The sequence below is a fragment of the Onychostoma macrolepis genome, chromosome 08, assembly GCF_012432095.1.
Source record: "Onychostoma macrolepis isolate SWU-2019 chromosome 08, ASM1243209v1, whole genome shotgun sequence".
Lineage (NCBI taxonomy): Eukaryota > Metazoa > Chordata > Actinopteri > Cypriniformes > Cyprinidae > Onychostoma > Onychostoma macrolepis.
The window spans coordinates 19,967,990-19,994,160 of record NC_081162.1 but is presented as its reverse complement, the minus strand read 5'-3'; the positions used below and the strand labels follow the sequence as shown (position 1 = coordinate 19,994,160).

The 26,171-nt window shown below is 35.7% G+C and overlaps 3 protein-coding genes across 6 annotated transcripts; 2 read left to right on the top strand and 1 right to left on the bottom strand.

Annotated features, from left to right (window-relative positions):
• The first annotated feature begins 12,853 nt into the window (after positions 1-12,853).
• Positions 12,854-20,783, top strand: mier3b (mesoderm induction early response 1, family member 3 b). 3 transcript variants are annotated; one of them, XM_058784403.1, is made up of 13 exons: positions 12,854-12,954; positions 13,708-13,732; positions 14,095-14,240; positions 14,369-14,503; positions 14,589-14,712; positions 15,047-15,120; positions 15,573-15,645; positions 15,739-15,884; positions 16,001-16,082; positions 16,168-16,262; positions 16,348-16,475; positions 16,562-16,713; positions 17,666-20,783. In XM_058784403.1, the coding sequence occupies exons 1-13, from the start codon at positions 12,946-12,948 to the stop codon at positions 18,109-18,111; spliced, it is 1,635 nt and encodes a 544-aa protein (XP_058640386.1). In that variant the 5' UTR covers positions 12,854-12,945; the 3' UTR covers positions 18,112-20,783. The 3 variants fall into 3 exon arrangements, with proteins under 3 accessions (XP_058640386.1, XP_058640387.1, XP_058640385.1); XM_058784404.1 differs by lacking the exon at positions 12,854-12,954 and adding an exon at positions 12,968-13,212; XM_058784402.1 differs by lacking the exon at positions 12,854-12,954 and adding an exon at positions 13,518-13,550.
• A 118-nt stretch (positions 20,784-20,901) lies between these two features.
• mrps36 (mitochondrial ribosomal protein S36) lies at positions 20,902-23,652 on the bottom strand. Of its 2 annotated transcripts, none has more exons than XM_058784408.1 (5): positions 23,513-23,652; positions 22,792-22,941; positions 21,977-22,040; positions 21,550-21,758; positions 20,902-21,368 (listed from the first exon to the last, which is right to left on the bottom strand). In XM_058784408.1, exons 2-5 carry the CDS (start codon positions 22,840-22,842, stop codon positions 21,351-21,353), a joined length of 342 nt encoding a protein of 113 aa, XP_058640391.1. In that variant the 5' UTR covers positions 22,843-22,941; positions 23,513-23,652; the 3' UTR covers positions 20,902-21,350. The 2 variants fall into 2 exon arrangements, with proteins under 2 accessions (XP_058640391.1, XP_058640390.1); XM_058784407.1 differs by having other exon boundaries at positions 22,792-22,900; positions 23,513-23,650.
• A 14-nt stretch (positions 23,653-23,666) lies between these two features.
• cenph (centromere protein H) lies at positions 23,667-26,152 on the top strand. Its single transcript, XM_058784406.1, has 10 exons — positions 23,667-23,810; positions 24,241-24,366; positions 24,505-24,560; positions 24,654-24,690; positions 24,782-24,850; positions 24,949-25,005; positions 25,092-25,155; positions 25,275-25,326; positions 25,406-25,563; positions 25,680-26,152. The coding sequence occupies exons 2-10, from the start codon at positions 24,251-24,253 to the stop codon at positions 25,764-25,766; spliced, it is 696 nt and encodes a 231-aa protein (XP_058640389.1). The 5' UTR covers positions 23,667-23,810; positions 24,241-24,250; the 3' UTR covers positions 25,767-26,152.
• Positions 26,153-26,171: the final 19 nt, after the last annotated feature.

The following is a 26,171-nucleotide window of genomic DNA, read 5'->3' as shown; positions in this document are numbered from 1 at the left end:
TTCAAATTATCAAAAGAAATTTGGAGTGAACTATTTCTTTAAACAGGCTTACCTTGAATTAACCTTGCCTTAATTCAGATATCTGGGGATACATTTCTAACTCTCACAGCATTAAAATTACTTAAACTGGCACAACATGTACAAATAGGCATTCCTACACCTACACTGCAGCACAAGTATACTCACAGTTCATCAAGATGTGAATTTCCCAGCTATAGCTTGCAGTGGAGTGATTCATAAAGGCCTGGCTTAGAGAAGCAGTGCGGACACAGGAGACCGCAGGCCAGCATTGCAAACTTGGGCTTTATGAGGGATCTGATCTCTATGGATACAGCAGGGAGATTCACCAGCCCACATTCTCTCTGATGTTCCCGTGAATCAGACGAGAAACCTGGTAACCCTCAACTGTCCTTCACTCTTCCTCAACTTCTTCACGAAGTCTGAACTACTTTTGCTACATTACAAATTTACAGGGTCCAGGACAGGTTTTAATGGGAGGCTCACCCTACAGTCCTTATACTCATTTAACAGTTTCAAGCCATTGGTTTCCTCCTATGTTTTAGTTGTATTTTTTTTTTTTTTAATTAGTTAAATTGGTTAAAATCACTTTTAACATAAATTACAGTCATACTATAAAAGTGAATTTTAAAGCTGATGTAGATTTTGCATTGAATTGATCAAAAGTGAAGTTTATAATGTTTTAAGAGATTTATAATATTTTTAAGAGTTTTTTTATTATGAATAATTGCTATTCATTTGAACTTCCTGTTAATCAAAGAATGGTTAATGTGGGGGAAAAGGGATCACAGTTTCCACAAAAATATAATAACAGCACAGCTGTTTAGAATATTGATAATAATAAGACATATTTTTGAGCACCAAATCAGCATATTAGACTGATTTCTGAAGGATTATGTTACACTGAGGACTGCTGAAAATTCAGCTTTGTCATCACTGAAATAAATTACATTTTAAAATATATTAAAATAGAACATAGTTGCATTAAATATTATAAAATTGTAATCATTTAAAATAATATTTCACCTTATATCTGTATCTTGACCAAAGAAATGCGGTCTTGGTGAGCATAATTCAAAAACATTTAAAAATGTGCAGAATTTCTAAGAGAACAAAATTTTCATCATGCTAAATTAACCGCACACATTATTTTATAAATAAACCAAAATGCTATTCTAAAACCCATTAGTAATTCTGGGGAAGCCGTGGTGAATTATCCTTCTTGGTGGGCTGCAAATTGACATCAAGACTGAATAGCTCTACATCACTGAATTACATGAATTACCACATGCCTTTTAAAAAGGTAATGCTAAATGGAAAGGCATACGGTTAATAGGCTTTTACAGTTGAATAGCTACATTTGCCTAATTGGATTCTGGAAAATGTATAAGGATGCATTTGTGTTGTAGGAGTTGTTTGTGCATTGATAACAGGAAGTGGGAGTTGCTTTTATTCTGTATTTGCGCACAAATGCACACACTCAACTCTCAGTTGGGCTTATAGGGAGTAAAGGAAGCTGGAAGCATCTGCAGAGGATATGTGTGGCATCCTTCCTCAGTGATCCTGGAAACAGAGGAACGGAAACCTGGAGGAAGTTCCCCCATGTGACAAGTCCAAAGGAGTCCAAAGAGAGGACGTCAATGCAAAATAGCAAAAGCAAAGCAAAAAAGAGGGTTACACTTTATTTTGATAGTCCACTTTAGACATTCTACTAACTATAAGTAATTTACATGTCAACTAATTCTCATTCATTTGCAACTACATGTCCACTAACTCTCAGAGTGGACTGTTAGGTTAGGGTTAGGGTTAGTCAAATAAGTTGCAAAGATTCTTATAGTCAGTATGTTCTATGCTGTGGGCCCTTCAAAGTAAAGTGTTAGAAGATATTAAGCAGACAATCTACTAATACTCTAATAACTGCTAGTTGACCTGTAGTTGCAAAGTTACTTACTGTTAGTAGAATGTCTAAAGTGGACTATCAAAATAAAGTGTTTCCAAAGAGTGTTTCTATCTATCTATCTATCTATCTATCTATCTATCTATCTATCTATCTATCTATCTATCTATCTATCTATCTATCTATCTATCTATCTATCTATCTATCTATCTATCTATCTATCTATCTATCTATTATTGAGATATTTTTGGGGTTGCATGGGACTTATTTTGTTTGTAAGCGTTATCTAGGGGCAAAATGGTCACACAAAAGCTCTATCTGGGCCACTGCTGCATTTATCAACAAAATGAATTTAGACAGCTTTGGGAAGATAAGGGATGGGAAACTGTCAAACAGGAAGTAAGTGACAATCTGTTGATGTTTTCACGCTGTGAGGCAGACCCTATTTTAAGCTCAGACTGCTGAGTGTTAGGACTACAAATCATCGTTGCGTCATCTTGTCACTAGAAAGTGCAGTAAAATTGTACAATTGAAACCTCACTTCCTTTCATCTGCTGCTAATGTTATACCACAGGAATGGATATGCATGACTGAAAACATATTGAACTAGATTACATTGCCACCATGATTTCTGGATGATGTAGATGCTAGCTCTTGTTGGGCAAAGTCAAAAGATCCCAATGTATTTATGATGTTTGTTTTGGTACATAAAGATCTGATAGCCTTCATCTTGCAGTCTATGGGATTTATTCCGTTTTATCAATTGCCATCTGAAAATCTAAGTTTGTTTGCTTAGAATAGTAATAGAACATATGCTCAATAATCTGACTGAGATATGATTCATGCTATAGCAAATGTGGAATGAGTTATAGGCCGTTCAGACCAAGAACGATATAACTATAAAGTTCTAATAATCGTAATAGACTTAGTCAGGATAATACAATATTGGATTGAATGTTGCACTATTGATTGCAATATTGAATTCAATGGGTTGCACTGTTGTTTAAATTCAATATGGTGTCTAATATGATGTCTATAATATAATATAAATATATATATAAATATATATATATATATATATATATATATATATATATATATATATATATATATATATATATATATATATATATATATATATATATATATATATATATATATATATATATACTAGTGATGCAAAGTCCGATTCATTTCCGCGAACCGGTTCTTTCTAACAGTTCGGCTCATTGAACCGGTTTAAAAAAGCCGATTCATCGGCTCCTGACGTTATCAAGCAATAATGTCACTACGCATTTATTTTTTAACAACTCTGTGCCATGTTGCATCAATAAAACATTTGAATAAAGTCATTTGTGTCAACAGATATTGAAAAATTCAAATTAAAAAGTTATTTTTTGAGAACGCATATTGCTGATTATTGCTTTTCATTCACGTAAGTTAATGTTTGTGGAATGTAGAATGTTGTGGAAAAGTTCATTTATTTCAGTAATTCAACTCAAATTGTGAAACTCGTGTATTAAATCAATTCAATGCACACAAAGTAGTTTAAGTCTTTGGTTCTTTTAATTGTGATGATTTTGGCTCACATTTAACAAAAACCCACCAATTCACTATCTCAACAAATTAGAATATGGTGACATGCCAATCAGCTAATCAACTCAAAACACCTGCAATGGACTGAGGCTGGGGTCAAGGCATCAAGAGCCACCACACACAGACGTGTCAAGGAATTTGGCTACAGTTGTCGTATTCCTCTTGTTAAGCTACTCCTGAACCACAGACAACGTCAGAGGCGTCTTACCTGGGCTAAGGAGAAGAAGAACTGGACTGTTGCCCAGTGGTCCAAAGTCCTCTTTTCAGATGAGAGCAAGTTTTGTATTTCACTTGGAAACCAAGGTCCTAGAGTCTGGAGGAAGGGTGGAGAAGCTCATAGCCCAAGTTGCTTGAAGTCCAGTGCTAAGTTTCCACAGTCTGTGATGATTTGGGGTGCAATGTCATCTGCTGGTGTTGGTCCATTGTGTTTTTTGAAAACCAAAGTCACTGCACCTGTTTACCAAGAAATTTTGGAGCACTTCATGCTTCCTTCTGCTGACCAGCTTTTTAAAGATGCTGATTTCATTTTCCAGCAGGATTTGGCACCTGCCCACACTGCCAAAAGCACCAAAAGTTGGTTAAATGACCATGGTGTTGGTGTGCTTGACTGGCCAGCAAACTCACCAGACCTGAACCCCATAGAGAATCTATGGGGTATTGTCAAGAGGAAAATGAGAAACAAGAGACCAAAAAATGCAGATGAGCTGAAGGCCACTGTCAAAGAAACCTGGGCTTCCATACCACCTCAGCAGTGCCACAAACTGATCACCTCCATGCCACGAATTGAGGCAGTAATTAAAGCAAAAGGAGCCCCTACCAAGTATTGAGTACATATACAGTAAATGAACATACTTTCCAGAAGGCCAACAATTCAATAAAAATGTTTTTTTTTTATTGGTCTTATGAAGTAGTGATTTATTAACAAATTTCGGGAGGAGCACGCGCAGATAATTAACACAGCCAATTCATCATCAGTAATCACACCATCTATCCAATCAGCTCGAGAGAACCCTATAAATAATCAAAGCAGTCTTACCTCCATCAGCTCTAGTCTTTCAGCATCCCTCCACCACCCCTACTCCTCACCTTCAGCCTTCAGCTCGGACCCCTCTCCCTGGACAGCACGCCAAATACGCATAACCTTTACTCAGTTTATTATATGTAAGTGTGAACTCGTGAATTCTAATTTGTTGAGATAGTGAATTGGTGGGTTTTTGTTAAATGTGAGCCAAAATCATCACAATTAAAAGAACCAAAGACTTAAACTACTTCAGTCTGTGTGCATTGAATTTATTTAATACACGAGTTTCACAATTTGAGTTGAATTACTGAAATAAATGAACTTTTCCACAACATTCTAATTTATTGAGATGCACCTGTATATTAGTGATGTGTGTATATACATTAGTATACAACTTTTGTGACAAACACATTGTATTTTTTTTTATAAAGCATTAAAATATAAAGGGGCTGGTGTAGCCTTACCGGAGAGCCTGACAGAACAGATGTGACACTTTGACATGTGTGATGATAACCTCAGCTGAGGCGGGGGTCTTTCTGCATTTCCTTGCTCCAGGGGTCATCAAAAGCAGGACAAGGTGTCCTGAGACGGTGGGGTTCAAGCTCAGGTCAGTGTGAAACATTGCAGCAGGACTTCCTAGCTTCCACAAGGAACAGAGTCCAGCACAATGGTGTAAAATGTAACCAACACCCAGCTCGGTGTGCTTTAAATGCTCATACATTTTTAAGTAATCAACGCATGTTAAATTGAAAGATAAGATTTCAAATAAATGCTTTTCTTCTGTTCATCAAAGAATCCTTACTATAGATTTCAGTAATGGCTGCAGAATGTCAAAGACAGAAAACCAAATTGATTGACCAAAGAAAGACAACTTGGCCATGTTGGTCCACCAGCTAGACCAGTACCAAAACACCATTAACCCTCAAAGTAGCCTAGACCGCCATGAAATTTATGTTGGTCTTTTCAACAGGGTAAAGTTCTTTTATATTTTCTGCTTAAAATGATAGTGGTGCTTATATGCCAGTGCACAATATAAACAAATACTGAGAGAGGAAATGTGCACAAAAACTAGCAATTAGTGTCTAAACCCGGTGAGAGGAACGTGTTGCTAAAATAAAGACCTCCTGTTTCTCACGGATAAGGGAGGGCATGGTCTATATTTAGCATGTCTGAAGCAAAATCACATTGTTATATTTCAAGCTGAGATACCCTGCAAGGGGTTTGAGTATAATTTTTCTGTCCTTGTCAGTTGTTTTATGTAGATATATGGGACACTTGGCAGGCATAAAAACTTTGGTACAGATGATTTACTAATTTTAAATTTCAAGATTATAATCTGTATTTAAGGATAATTTGTATGTAAATTGCTCCAGTGAATGTTTTAAATAATATTCAGAAATGTACTTAAAAAATGAAAACATTTGAAAGCTTACGGCATTTCAATTTGACTGAATAAAAAAATAATGATAAAAACTATATTAGTATAATTATGACTGGGTTGAAAGAGAAATCAGTCAAGTTGAATAAATTTACCAGTATCCTTTCATTAAAGAGCAGGTATAAACTACTTTACATGTAATAATGCTTTAATTCACACTATTATAGGAATGTGATTTTAGCAGTCAATGTCATGCTCAACCGAACCGTAAATCTGTATTAAATATGCATGACCTTGTGCTACTACAGTCTGGGACTGACGTCATTGCAGAACAGACAAACATATCAAGTCAGTTCCTGTGAACTGAGGTCCGAGTAATCACAGACAACCTGGCAGAAAGGAATTATAAAGGCAGTGATTTTAAAGCAGTACTACAAAGGTATAGAAACAGAAGCTGTGCCATTTTTAAACAGATGACAAACGTTTGTAAATATTTTAGTTGTCAACAGAATTCTACAGTTTAGGTGGCTGAAGAAACTGGAAAAGAGTGAACTGTCAAACAAATAAATGCATAACTGCTTCTCTTCTGGTAGAACATATCAAATATAACATGAAAACATGAAATAAGTGCCTTGGTTTGCAGAGTGTGGGCTACTACTGCCACCTTGTGGAATAATGCAACTGTGAGACCTAGATAATGATATAGGCTCACTGCTGTAAATTATTGTTGTTTATGCCTTGGCAACTAACTGACATAAAATTGTTTATTTTCTCTTCAGTTACTTAATGGTCTTTAAGTTTTAATTAAATAAAAAAAGTCAAACTTGACAAAGCTTTGGCTGGAAGTTCAAAACAGTCTTATGTGGTTGAATGCTTGGAAAGAAATTTGTTTTAAAGGGATGTAGTAATTGCTTGGAGGTTGCTAGCATTGCTGGACAGCATATTCATGAGCATAATTGAATTTGGAGGACTGGCATCATATATTGTGGAATGTTCATTCTTGTTGGATGTCATCAGAGATCTATTACAGGTTTTCTCAGTCGCTTTAGTGCATTTCTCAGATCAGAAATGAAATTCTCAAAACTGCTTGTTCAACCTCCACATCATCTAGTCACTTGTGCACATCATAAAAGCAGTTTCTCATTCTTTTGAACAAATTGTGATTGCTTTGGTACATTCATGCAACTGATTATGTACATTTGTCTACGGTTTCCTACATTTTCAGTTGCTAATATCATGTTGCTCAATGTATTATACAGTTCTCTGTGCTATAGTCTTACCCCTCAAAACATCCAGTGTTCATCGTATGAGTCATTAAATGCAAAATGGTTGATCTAGTTGTCATAAACTGTCAAGCATATTTTCTACACATTTCTATTAGACTTTTTGTAGACTTTCACTAATGAGGAGAATATAGATCAACCAATTATGAACCAGTTCTCTGAAATAGCTCTAAGGTGCATCCCATGAACCTTCGATTGGAAAGCATATAGACAGAGGACAACACAAGAGTTACAAATTCTGACAGTGGATGAACATCTAGAAAACAAACAGGGTCAACAGCCGAGAGGAAGAAGAGGAGTAAGGATGCGTGGTGGAAGGGTACAGAGGCAAAACAGAGGAAGAGGCCAAGAACAGAGGCATGTATCAGATGAAATAAGGGCCACTGTTGTGGACTATGTTGTCAATCATGGCCTTACAATGGCTGAAGGGTGCAGCTAAATATTGGGAGATCATCCATATCCTCATTTATTCAAACATTTTGAAACCGTCTATTTCAATCAATATCCCACATACAGTAATGTGTAAATTTGTACATTTGAAAGGATATATGGCATGCATAAGAAGCGCAGCCTTCTGCATTTCAATACAGAAACTGTCATCCAAACTGTTTCCATAGTTTACATCAGGTAATACTACAGTTTTTCTCAGTCGCTTTGGTGCATTTCTCGAATCGTCCTTAATATTTGCAAAGAAGTATGTGCATTTCTCAAAACAATTTGTGCAAACAGCACCACACAATGGATTTCCTGCAAAAGCCTGTAACTTACTCAAAACATTTAGTTCATCTCTCAAAAGTAAGTATTTATGTCAATGAACATATCAGTGCCATCAGAATGAAAAGGCCTTGTGTCATTGTTCACAAACAAGAGAGTCAAAATGCTTAGTCATGTTGTCAATATAAGAGTGCACTCTGTTAGTATTACCTGATGTGAACTATGGCAACAGTTTGGATGACAGTTACTGGAATGCAGAAGGCTTTGCTTCTTATGTATGCCATATATCCTTTCAAAAGTACAAATTTACACATTACTGAATGTGGGATTTTGATTGAAAGAGACTGTTTGGGCTATCTCCCAAAGTTTAGCTGCACCCTTCAGCCATTGTAAGGCCATGATTGACAACATGGTCCACAATAGTGTCCCTTATTTCACAAATGTAATCAGTTACAAGAATGTACCAAAGCAATCGAAACTTGTTCAAAAGTATGAGAAACTGCTTTTATATGATGTGCACAAGTGACTAGATGATGTGGAGGTTGAACAATTTGTTTTGAAAATGTCATTTCTGATCTGAAAAATGCACCAAAACGACTGAGAAAAACTGTAACAGAGTGCACAACATGATTATATATTGACAACATGACTAAGCATTTTGACTATCTTGTTTGTGAACAATGACACAAGGACTTTTCATTTTGATGGCACTGATATGTTCATTGACATAAATACATACTTTTGAGAGATGAACTAAAGATTTTGAGTAAGTTACAGGCTTTTGCAGGAAATCCATTGTGGGGTGCTGTTTGTATGAATTGTTTTGAGAAATGCATATACTTCTTTGCAAATACTAAGGATGATTCGAGAAATGCACCAAAGCGACTGAGAAAAACTGTAATGTGTGATCATTTAAAGGCCATTATGATTGTATTTCTTGAATCACAGTTTTTCTCGATTGCTAACACACAATTCACCATTTTCTCACAACTATGAACACAATCTCAAAACTACACACCAACTTGTGCAAACTTCAAACTTCCAGGTCAAAGTCAAACATTTTAGTCAAAAACATATTATCTTTTGTCAGAATCTAATCTTTGGCCTCAGATGTCACACAAAGCTGTCAAATACACTATAGAACACTAGTGAGATCACAATTCAAAACACTGTTGTGCAGATACAGTGAAATTTACCAATAAACTTTAAGAAAAGTTTACTTTCATTACGCTACTGTAAAGTTATCCTACAGTGGATGAGAAGCACTAGAAGAGAAAAGTACAAAAACCAAACAACTGAATATACAGTAAACACACATTTGAATATCCTGTCAGTTTCTGTACAGCAATAAATAAATAAATACTGTAAATAAATAAATACAGCATCCTCTGCCAAGTTGCATTACAGTATTGGTAATATCCTTATTTGTTATACTATAACAGTTTCTTAGTCTTCTGAGAAAAGACTTTCTCTGCCTCCCCTAGACAGTCGACTCTCAGTTCTGCACAAATACATGTAAAAAGTACTTGGCTACAAATCAATTCAACAGTTACGAGTTTGAGGGTGTGTGCTACAGTATTTACTGTACAAAGAATAGTGAAAGTTCTCTCATCTGAAGTACTGCTACTATGTACTGTAACTGTAATTACAGTATGCTCATTCCATGCACAAGAACATGCTCAACTATAGTGCTTTACATTTCATCAGGAACAAATGACCTTTGACCTCATCCTATTCCTCTTTGTCTCCCACTACCAGGATTCATTTTCCAAAACACATAACCACCTGTGCTCTTGTTCATATCATCCTGAGATTCTGACTGCCGTGTCATCAGTTTTGCTACTGAAAGTTCACACATGGATAAATAAGTGCTATTTGTGTTCATTTTGTGATTCTTGAGGTAGGCTAGTTATATTGTGTATTTGTGTTTTCTAAATGAGAACATGGTTAAACCTTTGCAAAATGATGCTGTTATTGTGTAGAGTTTTGCAGAAAACACTGAGCAAATTGGAGCATGTGTGAAAGCAGGTGGAATGTGTTACAGTTTTTTTTTCAACTGCTTACACACATTTTCAAAACTTTGCCTCTCTTTTTCAAAACTTTACACACAAATCCAAGAACTGCACACACAAAATGCTAAATTTTAGTATTACCTGATGTAAACTATGACAACAGTTTGGATGACAGTTACTGTATTGAAATGTAGAAGGCTGCACTTCTTATGTATGCCATATATCCATTTCAAAAGTACAAATTTATACTACTGTATGTGTGATATTGATTGAAAGAGACTGGATCGAATTCACAGTTACACTTTTACTAGTGGTTTGACTTGCACAGAGAACTATATAATACATTGAGCAACATGACATTTGCAACTGATAATGTAGGAAACCACAAACAATCAGTTGCATGAATGTACCAAAGCAATCACAACTTGTTTACAGTTTTTTTTCAACTGCTTACACACGTTTTCAAAATGATGTCACCTTTTTTCAGAACTCTACACACAATACCCAAAACTGCACACACAAAATGCAAAATGCCTCACATCTCCTTCAAAATGTTACACTGCATTCAAAATGCCATAAACACATGTCAGAATGAAGCATTTGCATCAAATGGCAAACACTTCTTTCATAATAGTAAATGTTTGGATATACCATGTCAACACTGTTGTTCTAAATCTAAAGCTCTTTGGTCTTTCATAGGATTATATCTACATGAATGGAAGAGCTTCATATCTTCTCTTGTGGCTGGGTCTGGCCACAATACTGCGTCCACATCACTAGATACATTTTCTCTTGCCAAACATCGAGGGAAGTATCTCCTAGCATGGCGTATCCAACCTTGGACAGAGGCAACCTCTATGTCCCCACATGCGTCTTCCATTGCCTGGAGAAGCGCCATGCGGGCATAGGGTTGGCGATCATACACTTTCCAGTGCCAGGCTGAGAAGAATTCCTCTATGGGATTTAGAAAAGGTGAATATGGGGGTACGTACAAAACTACAAATTGTGGATGGGTGGCAAACCAGTTTTGGACCAGAACAGCCTGGTGAAAACTAACAATTTACAAAAAAAATGTAGTACAGCATGATAACCAACCTCATTCATTCAATGCAGTGCAGTAAATGGATGGCTTAGAGTTACAAATTTTTATGCAATACTATGCAGTCATACGTATTTTACTGTACATTACTGTAATGCTAATATAGTCATTAGATAGTTGCATACCTGTTCTCATTTCTGAAGGTTCGAATTATGGACGCCACTGTAAATCGACTCAAGTTGGCCTCTCTCATGGTCAAACCGTGGTTGATCACATGATCAACAAGTGTTGCCCTAATCTCATCAGAGATGGCTCTCGTTCCTTCTCTTCTTTGCCTTTGCCTTTGCCTTTGCCCTCGTCCTCGTCCTACTCCTTTTCCTCCTACTCCTCTTGCTCTCTGTCCATTGTTGGCATTCATTGTTCAAAACAGGTATTCTGACCTTTGACCTATTTATAGGCCTATACTACAGTAAAGTAGTGATTGGTTAGTGATCAGTTAAGCAATTAGTGTTTGCACGTGAGGAGTGTGTGACCTGGTGAATAAGTGTAGCATTTTGATTGTGTTTGGAAAAGGAAAGCAAGTCACTTCCTGTTAGATTTTTGTGTTTTAGGTAGAGAATTGAGTCTAGTGTTTTGAAAAAAGTGTTTTATGCAATTGAAAACTGAGTCAAAGGCTGAGAAATAGCTTATGGTTTTGGAGATTTGGTGTGTAGTTTTGCACTTTGAGTGAGAGGTTTCAGAAATTGTGTGACAAGTAAAGATTTTGTGTGTAAGCAGTTGAAAAAAACTGTAAAAGTTTTGAGAAACGTGTCTTTGTTTTGAGAACTGTTGGTTTGGAAAATTGGGCCAAAGGAATAAGTTATAGTGTGTTAGCAATTGAGAAAAACTGTAATCGACACACGAAACTATACATATAATTCCTTAAAACCATTTGTATGTTTGTTACATAACTGATGAACTGCAACATTGAAACTGTTATTGAACTAAAAAAAAATTACACTATTGTCCTCCGTAGAGCTTCACATCTGAAACTGAATTTGTTTAATAATTTATGTATTTTGCAACACTGTTATTTTCCCCTTTATTACTGCAAAGCTTCTTTGAAACATTTGTATTGTATAGAGCTCCACCCAGCGAAACAAAACGCCCTGTTAATTCATTCAAAGTTGTGCTCAAAATATTCACAAAACGTTTCAGTAAAAAAAGTTATTGAACTTTTTTTTTTTTTTTACTGAAACGTTTCAGTCGGACATCCGTCTAATGTTTTTAAAGTGTTACTAAAGTTACTAGTTTCAGAACTTTGAGAAAAACATTCAAAAGTTCCCATAATGTTTCCAAAACAAACAAACAAAAAAACGTTATGAAAACGTTTGCATAACCAAGAAAAAAAAATAAATAAAAAAGAATACATATATTTTTTTAAACATTTAGAAACCTGGACATTTTAAGCGTTCAGACAATATTCAGAAAGGTTTTCGTAATTTAATGGAAACATTAACATTAAAACAAAACGTTCTCATAACATATTTGTTAGCTGGGTGTAGCCCATACATTAATGTGTAACTATTATTGCATATAAACATATTGTAATGCTAATTTGCTTAGCATTATGATGAGCTTTGCATTATGCATTTTGCATTATGACTTCTGTTTAAGTTGTTTGCATCTTTACTAGTATGGTTATTTTTCTTCATAACTTATATATAATTAATTTTATCCTTACCTAGGCTATTATTTATGATGCAGTCTGGGGGTTTGCATAAATGCGAATGTGTATTACAAACTTGTATGTAAATATACACATATGTAAATCTCAAAGCTAATAATCAAGTATAACCCATACAGACTAATGTGAGGTCAAAATCTAAAACCCGGTTTGCTGTAAACCTGTTTGAAAAGTGTGCCAAAAGTTCTTCGTCTGTCATTGGCCCCCTGTGTGCATCCGGGTACTGAATCACAGCCAACCTATGAGGCCAAAGACACCAATATGGCGGAGGTAAGCTGGATAGCTGGAAAAAGTATTCGATTTTAAATCAGTCTCTTTAACGATTTACTGCGATAGTGGTGGTTTTCGTTTGTATATATGCGTAAAATAGATCCTGATATATATACGCTGGGGATTATAGTAATAATTGTGTGAAACCGACGATAGTAAACCGGTTTAAATGAAGAGTGATCTATCGGGATCGGAAAGGCCTCTGAATCTCATCCCCGTTAGCTCACAGGAAAAAAAACAAACGAGAAATCGTCGCCTGTAATAAATACATTACTCGATACAAATGTCTTTTTCATGACGCATTTGATTTTTTTAGGCTTCGTCCTGTTTTTAACATATTGTGTTAACATGCATGTTGGCTATTAACTTGCAGGAAAGGTTTGTTTATGGTGCGAGTCGATGGGTTTTTACAGTGTTTAGAGAGCATGACAGCATTCGTATAGAGATGATAGCTGTATGGTTTGTGTCATTAATGTAGTTTTGATGTATTAATAAGTAGTTAAGCGTTATTAATTTTTATGAGGACAGTATTTAAAAGGGACACATGCTTCTATTTACATTGATGTACATTTACTGCCATGGGTTTTACTTTTAAGGTTGGCACGCAAACGATGTAAAATTGAATATTAATTCGGTTTTATATGTTTTCTAATTCTCATCATTGCACTGTAATGTATTTTGCATAATATGATAACCTATTTTTCCACCCCTTTTTCTTTCTTTTATTTTTTTTCTTTACATCTGTCTGCACAGGCTTCCTTTGGGAGTTCGAGCCCTGGTAGGCCTTATTTTATTTATTTTTTTAGTGTATCATTATTGTTGTTATTACTATTATTATTATTATCTTAGTAGTATTACAAATAATAGTTGACCAAACTGTATTTTTTTCAATAGACAATACTGATTCATATAAGGATATACGAAAATGTAATTATATACAATAAAATGTGCAAAATATTGGCATGAAGTGAACATTTATTTTACACAATATTTACTCAAAAATGTTCTGAAAAATACTTAAAAAAAATTAACACAAGAGATTAGATAATTTTTAATACTATTGGTTGTTTAGCATATTTTTTTAATTTTCTATCGTGTTCCATTAACTAAAATCAGTCAATAAAATTTTTTTCCCCCCAGTTGGCTCATTGTCCTCAGAGGATCATGACTTTGATCCAACAGCTGAGATGTTAATTCATGAGTATGACGATGAGAGAACTTTGGAGGAGGAAGAGCTTGTGGAGGGAGAGAAGAATTTCAGTGCAGAATTGTCAGACCTGGAGAGGGTAACGTGCATTCATAACAACCCACTATTTCCTCATTAAAAACTGCATGCATCGTGTTACAACCTCTGGATAATAAGGGCAACATTTCTGCTTTGTGACACATTTCTTTTTTTTTTAAATTTGGATAGGAGGGGAACATGCCAATCGAGGAGTTGTTGGCTCTGTATCGTTATGAGGAGTCAGTCAGTACGGGGGCGGGATCTAGCATGGACAGTTCCTCTGTTGAACTAGCTGATGATCTGCCTGACATGACCCTGGATAAGGTAATTGACATGATTTTGGTTCAGTGGCAGGGGAAGTTGTCAACAAAAATTATAAGATAAAATCACTAATGGTGTTCTGTTGCAGGAGGAGATAGCGAAAGATCTCTTGTCAGGAGATTATGAGGAGGAGACCCAGTCCTCTGCTGATGACCTGACCCCTTCTGTTACCTCCCACGAGGCCACAGACTTCTTCCCTAGAACACTCAGATGTGAGGAGACTCGTTACACTCTTTTACTAGTACAGTTTATGTGATTTTACATATTGAACTATTCATGTTTACTTTCTGAACATCGGAGGTTTTAATCATTTTCATTTATTATAAACTTATTTCGAAACATTTCCACATGGAAACTGAAAAGTGGTCATAATAATTACATTTATCTTTTTGCACAGTAAACTTAAACTTTATAGGTAGACTGCAGGGAAAAAGTAATGTAATATGTAAAGTAACTGTAATATAACCCATTTAAGCATGTTTTCCTACTTTTTAAAGGTATGTGCAAATGTATTTAAGGAATTGAACTTTTCATTTCTTTTTCTAGCGAACGCAACATATGATGGTGATAAAGAATCTGAAGGGGAGGAGGACGGTGTAAGTAGTGAAGATTCTAGAAAGGTTAGTCTCGTTATTCTTACATTGATTTTTGACATTCCCTTATTACATGTAGATTTTTATAATACACTAATACACTACTGTTCAAAAACTTGGGTTGATAAGTTTTATTTTTTTGAAAGAAGTCTCTTATGCTCAACGAGGTTGCATTTTCTTGCTCAAAACTAAGTAAAACAGTAATATTATTAAATATTATATTAATAAAATAACTATTTTAAAATGTAATTTCCAGCAGTCTTCAGTGTCACATGACCCGTCAGATATTATACTAATATGCTGATTTGGTGCTAAAGAACTTCCTCCTTCAGAAATCTTTTGTACATTATGAAGGTCTTTACTGTCACTTTTGATCAATTTAATGCATCCTTGCTGATTAAAAGGATTTAAAAAAAAAAAAAAAAAAATGAAATGACTTATTAAGGTGTATTATTAATTGTTTTTACTTTAAAAAACAGGAAATAATGGTCGGATCTCAGTATCAAGCAGAAGTTCCAGTGGGGCTCAGCCACTATAATGATGATGAAAAAGGTGAGTGTGACTTTAAACTGAAAATATCTGTAATTAACTTTAAACTGATTGCAATCACTGTAAATGACCATTTTTAATATGTGTTGTTTAAAGTGTACGAGGAGGAAGATCAGCTGCTGTGGTGTCCTGACGTACTGTCAGAGTGTAAAGTGAAAGACTACCTCAGAGAAGCGCTGTCACAGTCTACAGACGACAGTACAGAAAATTACACATGTGAACACATACGAGATAACGAACAGGTCTGTGCTCTCCAAATACTCTCATTAATCAATATAATTAATGTAAAAATCTTTTGCCCGTGTGAGAGCTGCTGCTATGGTTTTAATTGCATTTTTTTCTTTGACCTCCTTTCTAGGCCTTGTTTGAGCTTTTGAAATGTAATTACGACACCCGTGAGTCACTGACGCGATACCGCAGTAATGTGAAGACTTTGAAAGGTAGGCTGTTCAGCAATAACCAGCTTGAAATCTTTTGTACCTGTAATGGCATAAATGTTCACACCTCTTTATGTTGTTCTGATAGAAGAATCCCCACCGTGGTCAGAGGATGAATGTAGAAACTTTGAACATGCGCTGCAGATTTATGAGAAAAACTTCCATCTTATTCAGAAACACAAGGCAAGTAACGTTACACACTTCACCTTTATCTTCTTTGTCTTGTGAAAGTCTGTATTCTCATTGTCTTTTCTTTTTTTCTTTTCAGGTTCAGACCCGGACTGTAGCAGAATGTGTGGCTTTTTATTATATGTGGAAAAAGTCCGAACGTTTTGATTACTTTGCTCAACAGAACCGATTTGGCAAAAAGAAGTACAGTTGTTACCCGGGTGTGACGTAAGTACTGGGTTGTGTAATTACCGGCCCTTGTGCCTGTGTGTAAATTAAAGTGTTGGGCTCAACTGTGTTGTCTTCCTCTTCAGAGACCTGATGGACAGACTGGTGGATGAGGCGGAGGGTCTGGCGGTGGACAGCTCGTCATCGGTGTGTTCAGCAGGAGCTGGGGGACGGATGGAGGCATCGGCAGAGCAACAGCTCGGACTGCTCAACTCCATCACTGCCAGTGACCTCACAGGTGAGCTCAGCTGCCCCAGTAGTCTAGATTCATGAAGAAATGATTCTTCAGAACCTGGGCAGCATTTCCTAAAAGCATCGTAAGCAGCCCAGTTCTTTTAATGAATTGCTTATACATGAAAAGTGTTCAGTTTGAATATAGATAGAACCTTATATAATTCTAATTATAGTATGGTATATTCTAATTCTAATAAAGATAAAACCTATTTTGAACCTTCAGCAAATGAAAATTTGCTGAAAATGTACTCATCCTCAGGCCATCCAAGATGTAGATGAATTTGTTTCTTAATCAGAACAGATTTGGAGAAATTTAGCATTACATCACTTACTCAACAATGAATTCTCTGCAGTGAATGGGTGCCGTCAGAATGAGAGTCCAAACAGCTGATAAAAACATCACAATAATCCACATGACTCCAGTCCATCAATTAACTTCTTGTGAAGTGAAAAGCTGTGTTTGTAAGAAACTGATCCATCATGTTTTTAACTTCAGATGAATCCTCTAGCCATAATAGTGTTTTCTCCAGCATAGATCAAGCTCCCTTTACAAGTGAAAACAGTGTAAAACAATCAAATACGTTGGTGGATTTTGATGTGAGAGGACTGGAGTTAGCCGGAAGAAGTGTTGGATTAGCGTAATGTTTTTATTAGCCGTTTGGACTTTCATTCTGACGGCATCCATTGGAAAGCAAAAGATGTGATGCTAAATTTTGATGAAGAAACACTCATCTACATGGCCTGAGGGTGAGTACATTTTCAACAAATGTTCATTTTCGGGAGGGTGGGCTCTTCATTTAATTAACTAAATTTAATCTTCATTTCACTAAAAATGTAAAGATTCATTTACCAAAACACTTTTAATGAATATCAGCAAGATTTTCTTTATCATACATCCCTGTTTTTCCTCAAACATATGGCAAAATTGCTTTCTTTCCCCCTTTTTGTTCTTGCAGCCATTAGTAACAGCGTAGCAACTGTGTGCAATGGTCCAGGAGACATAAGCTGTTTAGACTCCCCGTACTTCCCCCCTCTGGAGAGTTTACACCGAGGAGCCCTGAACCATGATGATCAGCTCAGCTACGCTACAAACGGAGACAGCGGCTGCCTCAACATGCTGGATTCGGGCTTCTACCGCTCAGACCTGGGCCAGATCAGCATGTGCAGCACCAAAGACTGCGAACGGCCCTCCAAGAGGCTCAAGATGGGCCTTTCGGAGTCCTTCATCAATGACGTGTCTGTTACTAACCTGGACTTTGAGGGCAGACGCGCACATCGCATTACAGGCGCTACAATGGCGGTGTCGGTCACAGACTTCAGCAGCATAGGGAGCAGCGAAACTAACGGTTTTCTCGGCTCTCATTCACGACACCACCAACACACTGCACTTCAGTCCGACTGACTCCCCTCTGCCATCCAGACACGCATTTATCCGCTCACTGACTATTAGTTCTTTTTTAAATTAAAAAAAAAAAATCTATATATATATATATGAATATACTTTTGGTCGTTATTTTAATTTTTTTTGTTTTTGTAATATGACATCAGTGATGTCTTTATTGTACAGAGCTAAGAAATCTTGATTTCTCAAGAGTTTAAATAGCCATTTATTTTTCTGGTCCTTCAGATATTTAATATCCTTTTTGTTTTCGGTGATATACAGTTAAACCTAAATGCTGGAGCAGAGAGCCGTGGTCTCTTACTGTACTCATCCCGACACCTGCATCTTTAAGTTTTACTGTCTCACAAAGTCGTCGCTGCCACCGAAACTGCATTTTTCTTTGATGATGTTTTAGGATTTTTCATGTATGTGTGTATGTTTCAAAACTTGGTACTTTTTTCAGTGTTTACACCACCCAAGATAGACTAAGCCTTGGGAAATGTAGCATTTTGTATATCAGGAAACTGGCTTTGTAATTGAAAATAGTGATTTCTTTGGAGCAAAAGATTTTTGTTTAAACAAGGAGCACTTCTAGTTGCTAAGATGTTTTGGCCTCAATTTTTTTTTTTAAGGAATCCTTGAGATATCCATGTTTTTTATTATCCAAATGAGGTTTTGGATCTCGTTATTGGTTGGTGTTTATTGTGGTAATCCGAACATTTAATAACTCGTTTTTTGGGGGGGTTTGATGCTTTTTCTCCTATTTTTAACCCCCTTTTATATTTTAGCATGACTGAAATGAACACAGATTAAATCTTTCTCAACTGCGCACTGTAAAAAAATGTAGATTTTCCAGTCCCCTAGTTTTCTTTTTGCCCAAGATTTGGCACTCAAATAATAATGTAAGCTTCAATATCATTATATTAGACAGTTTGGCTCTATAGGGCAGTCATCTGCACTTGACAGTATTATCATTAGTTGTGTATAAATATTAGACTGTGAGAAGTGATGTTTATGATTCCCCTTTGAGCTTATGAAGCTATTTAAATGCTACTCATTACTTTCGCAAGTTATTTTTTATTTAATTTTTTTTACAAATCATCAGTAACTTCTGCTGGTGTTCTAAACTGCAGGCGCTTTAGTACCGATTAAACCAGTGTTATTTTTATTTTCAGCTATGCATTATGTATATTTTGTAGCTGCCTGGGGTAGTGAAAACACCTGAATGTTAATTGAGCTAATTGTTAATCACTCTTTACCTCTCTTTATGTTAAGCTTACTGTCTTAAGTTCTTTACCATTTTTGTATATTGTATGCATGAAGCAGATTGGACTCTTGTTGATCCTTTTGACATATTTCAAGCTGATTAATATTAATTGCCAAAAAGCAGTCAGCTTGCCGCACTGTATCAAAACCGATACTGCCTCTGAGCTGGAGTCCTTCCTGCTATTTGCATTTTAAAACAATTTACCATAGAATAATTTGTATACTAAAAGCCCTGACTTTGATTAGGGTAATGCAGAATGCTGAAAAAACGGTCTTATGGCAATAATATGTAGATATGTATAGATTGTTGTACTTCTAAGTCTTACAATATTCATAGCTTATTTTCATTTTTTTTGTTTACTGCAGTAAGAGACGTCAAAAAGATGCGTGCTGATGGTGGTCATTTGCCAAAAAAATATACCACAGCATTTTCTTTTTTTTTTGGAAAATGGTAGAAATGGAAATAATTTGTGGACACGCCCATTTAAACTCATTTGTTCATCTCTTTGCTCAGTAGACTGAGGAGTTTAATTTGTTGACCGTGATTCTTACTCCTGATACTTAACGGCTGCTATTAGTAATGTGAAGAGTCTATTTTCTATTGAATGCACTGCAGTTGCAATTATAAGTTGAGTTGAAAATCTTGTGCATCTACATTAATACATAGAGAAGTACATGTTAGTAGCTGCGAATACAGACAATGATCAAAATGGATCCGTAGATGCCATTATTCCTTGACAGGGGTTAGAAAGCACTACAAAGAGTTTATCTCTGTCAGTTTTTTGTTCAGAATGTTTTCAGTATCTGTACATCCAGCAGAGAACTTTATCATGCTCAACATAAAACAAATGTAGTACTTGGTGCTCATATAAAAAGTTTTTATTTTCATACTTTTAAGTGTCTGTGCTCCTACTATTATGTATTAGTACTTTTTATAAATGACGCAGTGAATTTCAGAGTTGCTGAAGTACATTTATCCCCAAATATTTGCAGATTGTTTCAATTTAAAGACAAACTAAAATAACAGAATGTACAGGTTGTTTTGACCTATAGAATTAAACATTTTACAGCTTAAAAATATTGAGAGAAGTTTGGTAAATTGTCCTCAGTGGATTTGGGTGTGTGTGTGTTTTATATATTTAATTTAGAATTTTAAAAGAATTATTAAATAGAGGTTTTTGCATTCAACAGCGGAGGGGAGGACAGTGGTAAAAATTTGTGAATAAAACCAACAAATCCTATAAATGTATATCCATATATACAGACAATCATAATTAATTACAGAATTATTCAGATATCTCTATTGTTTATAAAATATGTACATATAATTGTATTGCTTTTTGTTTGGTTTTTCATTATTTTGTATTTTTGTTGTACTTTATTACTTGGTGTAAAAAGCTCCAGAAATAAAAGCTCTGGAAACAAATGTGTGGTAATTTGACTGAAAATAACATGACATTCCACTCCAGTATTAAGTAAAAGACAAATGGTTATGGCTAAAAGCAAGAAGAAAAAAAAAAAAAAAAAGGAAAAACTGGCAACACAAGCTTTCAAAAATTAGTAAATATTTTAATTGTTTGGTTTCACAATACTCATAGTGATCCATTTTGTTTAGACGTGCAGAATATGCTGGCACTCAGATCAGTGCTTTTCTCTTAATCCAGAGGAAATTCATAAACTCTGCTCATGATGGTCAGTAGAGGTGCTGGCTAGTGTAGCAAGTAAAACGCATTAAATAACAGATGGACTGAAGAATAAGGCGGCAAAGATCTCTGCATTTTAATGTAAATACAGAGCACCTAAATAATTAAACAACCAAACAGGCTTTACAGCGGTCAAATAATGTGCATGTACAATAAAACTAATTTAATTAGTTTGGTTTGCTGTATGACATTATGAACTCCTCCTTATACTGAAAGGAAAAAAAAAAAAAAAGGTCAGGCAACTGATCTTGACAGGTAGAATCTGATTGAATGAACCGGACCAGACAACAGTCACTCTGGCCCACCACGCTGAAAGAAGAAAAATAAAAAACAAAACAAAAAATATCAGTGGTTTGTCCATGTTCATTTTTGTTTACTATTGTTAGCATTCATAATTTTGTCTCTTTAGCGTCAGAACAGGTTTACAGAGTATTTCATTAAAAACCTAAAATGTTCTTTACTGTCATTTCAAATGAAAGTGAACACTAACCTGGATGTAGTCCATTTCATCTAACGCAAGGGTTCTTCTGCGGTATTTCTGAGGGAGATCTCTAACTACATCAATGTTGTCAGGGGTGCCAGGCAGTCGGCTGACAGGTCCCGGTGGTCTGGGTGGAGGTGATATTGATGCTGTAGGTGGAGGTGCGGATGGGGAGATCTGTGGGAGACTGGCTGCAAGCACCTTCATTGCCTCTTGTACTGGAAATAGAGCACATGGAAAATGTTACCAACAAAGCAGTGGTGAGCCAGCTTTAGTGTTTGCTACCATGATTAAAAAAATTATTTTTTGTTGTCTTCATTTTACTGTACTTTCTATTATTTTGCATTTTGGAGACTAAAACCTCTAATGTATTAAACAAATAAAAATAATGGATAAGCTAAATTCAATGACAGCAACATATGGGCTTGTTACTGACCGTTTGGCCTAGGGACGCCCTTCCGATCTGGAAATTTAATTAAAGGTGCATGAGGTCGCACAACCTGCAAATGAATAAATCTAATGAGAACAGTAAAACAAGACAGTTGTGCACAAGTGACTTGTCTACAAGGTTTCTTGAGGAAGATACATTTAAGACTTTTGAACCTTTATTTAAGAGTTGTTTAAGATCTTTTTAAGCCCTTTCCCCAACGTCTTGTTTTCAGTGAATTTGATCAAAATAAAGAACAAATATCTGCTAGTGAGCTCCAAAAAAACAACAACTTAAAGTAAAAACGATTTTCTAAGTAGCCTAAGTGTATCTTGATTTAAAGATGTGGAGTTTCGTTTGAGAAACCCCGACTAAATACTCAAAGACATTTTTGCAATATATTCATCATTTAAAGCCATGATTAGGAATTTAAGACCTTCTGCTCTGATTGAAGATGTTTTAAGGCTTTAAATTTGGGAAAGGTGAATTGAAACCAAGTCCTATGCCTCACTTAAAAGACTGAACAACCATAAAAACTTAGGCATATTCTGAATATTTAGAGACTACATTTTATTGTATTTACTCTACTCAATGCTTAATGTGCTCTTGAGATGGCATTGTGGTTTACAGGTAAGAAATATACAGAGAAGATACTTGGTTTGCTCACAAGGGCAACTGTGAAACCAGGGAAATCGGTGCGTTTTAGTGAAATAAAAACACTCAAGAGCTCTAAGCATATCAGTGATCATCGTTTCAACACTGCACCCATATGAACTAACTGTCACAGCAAAACACTCAGTGTACAAGCAGAAGCGAGTGTTTACCTGCACGACCCGACTGGCAGCTGCCATCTTGCCACTCACTTTGCTTCCCATGACGACATCCGATCGCTGCTTCCGGTTCAGACACGCAGACAACACCACGAACTGCAACCTGAAGAGGGCGCGGTTGTATTATAACTTAAAGGACAAACGCTGCAAACAAGTAGCGGTGGAAAATCTGAGTCATTTCCGCGAATCGGTTCTTTTGAACAGTTCGTTTAAAAGAACTGGTTCAACAATTAACTCGAATTCTTCAGACCGAATCTACAAACCGACTCAACTGATTCACTGAAAAGACTCGACCTAAAAACGTTTTGATCGCTTCTGCTTTTAGACTTGGCAACCAGACGAGGCCATGTAAGGAATATCATAAAGGACAATTAATGCTTCAACGTAGCATTATTTATCTAGAATTAACTACAATCGGTATCTTTACTGAAAGTGCGAGTCTAGAGCAGAGAAGCGGTCATATTACTGAATCAAATGGAATGAACTTGAAACGGGCTGTCAATTCATGCACACATACATGCGAATTTATCTAATTAATGAGTTTTGATATCACACATCAATAATATATAACTGCAGCAAAACGCAAAATTAATTTATTATACAATATCACATCCTGCTAACATTCATCACAAGTGGTTCTGCCTTTAAAATAACGCTACATTTAAAATCTATAAAGCCACGCGTCATAATAAGCACAATAAACATACAGCCTTACCAACAAGACGCTATCTAGTATTGTATTATAACCTTATTTTCCCATGTTGACCTCCGAAACATACTAAACACTGTGCTGATAGTGGCCTGTGACAGCCAGCCCTTTATTTCTGCTCATGCTTAGATTGATGCAAGTGGGCGGGGTTTCGTGGATCACCGTGGTCACGTGACAGTCACGTGACACCAAGACTTCCTGGCGGCAGTTTCAGACCGGTTGGAAGTTGCGCGGCTTGGAGGCTTGCAATAAACAAAGTCATATTAGTAAACAAAAACAGCAACAGAAAGAACGAGAAGCAACGGTAAGTGAAACGGAAAGTTGTTTAAATACGCTTAACGTTACTTGGTTGGGGTAGTTTTTTTGTTTTGTTTTGTTTTTTAATCATATCTATTGTAAACAACTGGGAAGTCTTAGGAATTCATTGTTTATACGGTGCGAGAACATTGGACATATTCATAGCTCTATTGATGCTTTGACCCTGTTGTTATCAGTTATATATTTCATATCATAAATCTGAAATAAAATCAGTATACGCTTTACAGTAGTCAACATTTGAAGTTGATCAAAAAAGTTCTTCAAAGTTGTCCTAAGACAAGAACGCATTTTGGTTTTAGGACAACTTTGATGAAAGGTTTTGATCCACTCCAAATGTTGAGTACTGTATATCTAGGGTCTCTAAAATCTTCAACAGAAATTTGAATAGGATTTGTGGTGTTTTTGTTTCTTCACAGATATACAAAGATGAGTCTCAGTAATCAAGATGAACTCTCTTCAGATATTGATCCAGCTGAAATGAAGAACAGTGTGCCTGATACAGCTTCGGCTTCTGATGGGGTGACACCCACACGTTTATTAAAGTGATTTTCCATTATTTCATTTGTGTGATCTTTATCTTCTTGCACCAATATGTAGAGCACTATTTACACAATATGTAATAGATAAGTATAATTATACTCAGTCTTTTTCTTGTATGTACTGTTTTTTCTCTCCTCAAGAATGAAAGAAATAATGGAAAATCAGTGTTTTGAAATGAATGTTAAAGTCAGCATGGGTAAGCTTAAATTTATACGTGAATAAACAACACTTATGTAAATATTGACTACTAATAATTAACCTAATGCTAATTGTAGTGTTTGTTTCTAAGGAAAACATAAAGAGTCATGTGAAGCTGATGCAGACCTGTAAGTGTGTTTGAATGTATGAATATGTATGTTTTTACATATATTGTATGTTATAAAATAACCTGACATTCATATTTTAAAAAATGTGTAGATCCAAGTATGAAAGTGAAATAGAGCAGGCAAGACTCTCATATTTCAACAAAACGCTGGTATTGAACAGGTAAAGATTCTGTGGTAACAAACATCATTTTTTTTCTATTTGTAATCCAATGTCCAGCTGTGTCCATGTGTCCAAAGTGATTCTTTGTTTTTGTGTAGAATGCAGATTTGGAACGTCATCACTGAAAAGATGATTCAGAATGATGCAGATGCTGAGTGAGTGAATCCTAATTTAAACAAGTCTGATGTATGTTGTCTGATATCCAGTTGTCCCAACTGTAATCATATCTTTCATCATACAGGGCACTGAAAGAACTGACCTGTCAGAACACTGAGCTCTGTGAAAAGACCATGAAAATTTTAAAGGTGGGACATTCCCTGCTCTGCTTTATGTTTTAGAAAGAACATGATCATTTTATGAATAATTCAATTTCTAAACAATTTGATGGCCATATAATACTTAATTGCTGATCTTTTTTTTCCAGGAAACACGAGAGCTTCAGGACCAGATCACAGATATCCAAAAGGAAAGACTTGGTACTTACTATTTTAATGAAGCATTTTTTGCTGTGATTTCACAGTTTATTAGAAAATAATCTCATTCATGTTTTCCTAGACCTAAAAGGAAAAATTAAGAAGAAAATGCAGGAGATAAACGAGTTGAAAGAGGTGAAGGAGAACCAAGGAGAAGTTCAGCAGAGAGCAAAGGAAAGAGCAGAAGCGGTCCTACAGAAATACCAGAAGGTCACCACCATTTTACAAAATGTGTTGCGGGTATGTGGCTTCTCAATGTTTGCTTGTGTGCTTATTCTAATTTAATTTACCTTGCTGTCTATTTATTTAGAAACACTGCATTTTGAACCTATTTGTCATAAAAATCTTGCTTTCAGGGAATCATACTGGCCAGTAAAGTCAACTGGAGGGATGATCCTAAATTAAGGGACATTGCAATGGGACTAGAAAACATTCCAAACTAAAGACCTGTTTGAACACAGTTCTCCAATTAATGTATATACTTTACCTGTAAATGTGCTCACTGTTACCATGTTCAGTGTAATGTGTATTTAAGCTTTTTATAACAGCTCATTTGAGAATGTTTTAGTAGCATTCTGAATGTGAGATAAATGAACTGCATTTACCAATGAATTTACTTTTTAAAATAAATTCAGACTGATCCTTTAATAAAGGTTTATATATAACCACATTCATTACCAGTTTTGCTTCTGTAATGCCATGCATTTGAAATAAACAGGTTGTTCAACAATTAAAATGGCCAATTCCACTCAGAATCAAGCCAGAACTGAATGCCTAAATGGCTATTTGGCTTTTGATGAACATTATCCATTAGCCTGTTGTCTAAGTAACGTCAATGATACAGAAAA